Source organism: Cavia porcellus, unplaced genomic scaffold (assembly GCF_034190915.1).
Source record: "Cavia porcellus strain 051 isolate PalLab524CR breed Dunkin Hartley unplaced genomic scaffold, mCavPor4.1 scaffold_6, whole genome shotgun sequence".
NCBI lineage: Eukaryota > Metazoa > Chordata > Mammalia > Rodentia > Caviidae > Cavia > Cavia porcellus.
Window position 1 is genome coordinate 72230731 of NW_026947489.1, and position 4193 is coordinate 72234923.

A 4193-nucleotide genomic window follows, 5' to 3' on the forward strand; every position below is an offset into this window, starting at 1 on the left:
TTCATTTTTAAATCTATTTCCCTTGTTTTCTCTAACAATTAAGAAGAAATAATTTTGTATAAAATATCTTGATCATTTGAAATTTTGAAGGTGTTTTCAACAATAATATAAATAATACTTACATTTTGTAGCACTTACGTATCCATATAAAATATTACTGTAGACCTATTGTATAATATCTTTTATAGCTCAATGTGTACACATAATAGTTCCTATTTTAGTGGTTTCAAAATATTATTTTTTGATTTGTTAATGTAGCTATATAATTAAGAATGAATTTTCCAACCTGGTATTTACCCAAGTATTCCTATATTTCTTTGAAGTTTGTTTCTGTTTTTAATATTTAAATAATCATCTGAAACTCCTTTGAGTTTATATTGAGAAGCAAGTTACATATTTTTTAAGTTTTAATTGTGAGGGTCCTTGATTGAACAATTTCATCCTGTTCACATAATGTGATACAGTTTTTCAGTGCTGTCCTGATAGTCATTATAGTTTCTTTAATATTTTCATTCTGTTCCTTACATTGTTACAATTTGAAAATAGAAATATGATTAGGCTACTGTTTGTAACCTTGCAATGCCTCCTTACTATGTAGGATAAAAGGCAACATTCTTACTGTACTCATTGTTTAATGGTACCCTGTCTCTTCACCATAGTCTGAGAAATATCCTTGGTATAAATCACATTGTTCTCTTAATACTCTGTCCCTCTCCACAAAATTAATTAACACAGCATATATTGATTATGGCTATTTGTTCAGCTCCACCTGAAGTCATGATCATATTTCATCTTAGAACCTGAAATACTTTCTGGTATACAGTGGATTGTTAGAAATTATAGCTGGCTGAATAAACAAAATGAAAGCAAAATTTTCCAAAATTCACTGTGGTAAGTAAACATGTGTGTTTTTCTTTTATTCAATATTTGAAAATAACACAAATCTGTTTCATTCAATATTTATTTTGGATAAGTTCTTTTTATGATTATTTATTATTTTTTCTCTAGGTAATACCAGACAAAATCAATGTATGAAGAAAATTACACTGAGGTATCTGAATTTGTGTTTCTAGGACTTTCTGCATCTAGACCAATACAGTATGTTCTCCTTACCTTCTCTACAGTGTTTTACATAACAACTTTTCTGGGAAACATTTTTGTTGTATTTACAGTGGTCATTGACCCTCACTTACACTCCCCCATGTACTTCTTTTTAGGCAACCTTTCATGCATTGATTTATTTCTTTCTACTTTAACAGTTCCTAAGATGATTTCTGACATATATTCTGGGCACAATACCATTTCATTTAAGGGGTGCATCCTCCAGATATTTGTCCTTCATGTACTGGGTGGATCTGAGATGGTGCTCCTCATAGCCATGGCATTGGACAGATATGTGGCCATATGCAAGCCCTTGCACTACCTGACCATGATGAGCCCATGGACGTGCATTTTGCTTGTGTCAAGTGCTTGGGTTATTGGTCTCATTCACTCAATTGCCCAGCTAGCTTTTGTCATTCATTTACCATTTTGTGGTCCAAATGAAATAGATAGCTTTTATTGTGATCTTCCTCAATTTATAAAGCTTGCTTGCTCAAACACCTACAGAATGGAGTTCATGGTTACTGCCAATAGTGGATTCATTTCAACAGGCACCTTCTTCTTACTGATCATCTCCTACGTCTTCATCCTGGTCACTGTGTGGAAACGCTCTTCAGGAGGGTCAGCCAAGGCCCTTTCTACTCTCTCAGCTCACATATCTGTAGTAGTTTTGTTCTTTGCACCATGCATTTTTGTTTATACATGGCCATTTCCCACAGTGTCAGTGGATAAGTTTCTTGCCATTGTGGACTTTATGATTACACCTATCCTGAATCCTGCCATTTACACACTAAGGAATAAAGACATGAGGCTTGCAATGAAAAGACTTACTAGTCAGTTACTGAGTTTGGGAAGTTTCCTAAAAAATTTATAAGAACACATTGGTGCTTTCTGTAAGCTCTTAGGACTCTATTACCTTGAGAAAATTTATTGTCATTTAGCATTTCAAAACATTTGATAGTTTATTTCAAATGTATAACTAATACCTTAATCATATGTTTAGTAGGCTACCTATGAGTGATTTTATGTAAGAGTTTAAAATAGTATTTTTATGTAAATCGTATTTTGATTATTCCAAAAAGCTACTTGTTTTGTTTCTTTGCTTGTGTTTGGTTTGCTTAGGTTTGGTTTAATCTGGTTTGTTTTGATTTGGATTAGTTTGGTTTTCTGAGACAGGTTCTCACACATGTAGTTCAGGCTAACATTGAGCTCACTATGTAGTCCTCAGTGTGACCTCAAACTTCTGGCAATGCATTGCCACAGTCATCTGAGCACCAGGGCTACAGGCACACACCACCACCCCTAGCAGAAAAATCAGCAGGTTCAGTTTATTCATAGGATCCATTGTACATATTTTTCAGACCTATTTGTTTAAATTGATACTTTCTTCTCTCATTGGGTTAAACACATTTTCATCTAAACAGTACAGTTTTTCTTGTCACAGCATTTCGGAAACAAATAGGTTGACATTCTATATTGATCAGATCTTTGTCTTTCTGTTCATTCTATTGCACATAATAGATGTAATGAGTAACATTAATATAATTTTAGAAAGAAGCTTAATTTGTTTAATAAAATAAAAATTGTTTAATAAATAATTAAGCTGATGGAGAAACTGCATTTTGAATGCCATCTGGGATCTGGTCACTATGAGAACAAAATTTGTCTTCCCCTTAACCTTGATTGTACCTTGCTCTTAAACATGAACTGAAGTAGAAAATTTAGAAATTACATCGAGCCATCAAAGTAAAACTAACTTGAAATTCAAGAAATGTTAAAGAGGGCAACCTCATATATATACTCTCACCCATCAACTGATAAAATACAGGGATGAGTCAGACCATGTGGGCCCAGAGAAGAGAAGCCAGTTCACTGTTCACCATGAGTCAGAGAGGCCATAAGGGTTTGAGAAGAGCACATCAAGAAGCTTGTTTGGTCTTCCAGTAAGCCATGCAAACCAGGTGGGGCCCAGGAGAGAGAAGCCAGATTATATTGTTTGATGACTTTGTAGGATAAAGGCAGTGATCTAAGTGTGTATTACTAGGATGGCCATATGCAACACATGAAATATGGGGGATTTCTTTCTGTCTTGTTTTTGAAATACAATATTATTGTCACTGTTTGGTTTCATTCCAATATATTGTTTTGTTTTATTCAATGCTCCATTTTGATTGGTTTTATTCTGTTTTGTTTTATTCAATTTTACTGTGTCTGAAGAAATCAACATTTGTGAAGATAACAAAATATATTACTATAGACATTGTTGATGGCCTTTTATCCCATTTTGAAGTTATGTACCACTTTCACTTCTTTGTTTTGATTGGCTTCATTTTGTTTTGTATTGTTGGGTTTTATTCTCCTTGAAATAAAAATTATGGGAATGAATACTATTCTTGTTCAGTGATAAAAATCTGTGCTCTGAGACTCTCAGGCCTGGGAAACCAACCAGCACCCAGAGCAACATAGCATCCTTTGGAAAACTTTAATTGTTGATATTATGTTCTCATATTAAGATGGAGTTTTCTTCCCTATCAATGACTTTGTCTTTGTCATCTTATAGTCAGGAATCAAGCATAATGGCTCCCATACTGTCCATTTTTCATGTCAAAAAATAAAAGTAATCCTATTAAATGTCCCATCTATGACAGAATCTTAAATTCTATCATTCAAAATTCTTTACCTTAAAACTGTAATGACAAACTGTTTTAATAATCTAGAAAACAGTTTAAGTTGTGACACTCAATACATTGTTTAGCAACTATTCCATGATATTAATTTTCTTCAGCAGTTAGATCCACACAAATGTTAAAAGTTTCTTGGTCATGTGGCCCCATACCACAAAGCCTATTTTCAAATAAAGTAGCTAGAATTAATTTGCAAAGTACTTTGAAGGCACTGGAAATCATGTTATGATTTGTTGAGATTTTAAAAAAATATATTCTCTGACAGTGTTCAGAAAATACCATTGAGATGGTCAACAATATTTTTTTTAAGTTGTACATTGATGTACACTGGAATTCTGGAGTTCTACTGTGGAATTTGGCTTATTGGAGTCAAAGTGTTAAAAAATTTCTAGGAAAGCTAAAGAAAAT

At 33.2% G+C, this 4193-nt stretch overlaps 1 protein-coding gene across 1 annotated transcript; it reads left to right on the plus strand.

Annotated features, from left to right (window-relative positions):
* The first annotated feature begins 1024 nt into the window (after positions 1-1024).
* Positions 1025-1975, plus strand: LOC100724931 (olfactory receptor 4F15-like). Its single transcript, XM_003469500.3, has one exon. It carries the CDS (start codon positions 1028-1030, stop codon positions 1973-1975), a length of 948 nt encoding a protein of 315 aa, XP_003469548.2. The 5' UTR covers positions 1025-1027.
* The last annotated feature ends 2218 nt before the right edge of the window (positions 1976-4193 follow it).

What these genes read in the sequence shown, in the direction of transcription:
- LOC100724931 (XM_003469500.3), top strand. Translation starts at nt 1,028, where the DNA reads ATGTATGAAGAAAATTACACTGAGGTATCTGAATTTGTGTTTCTAGGA.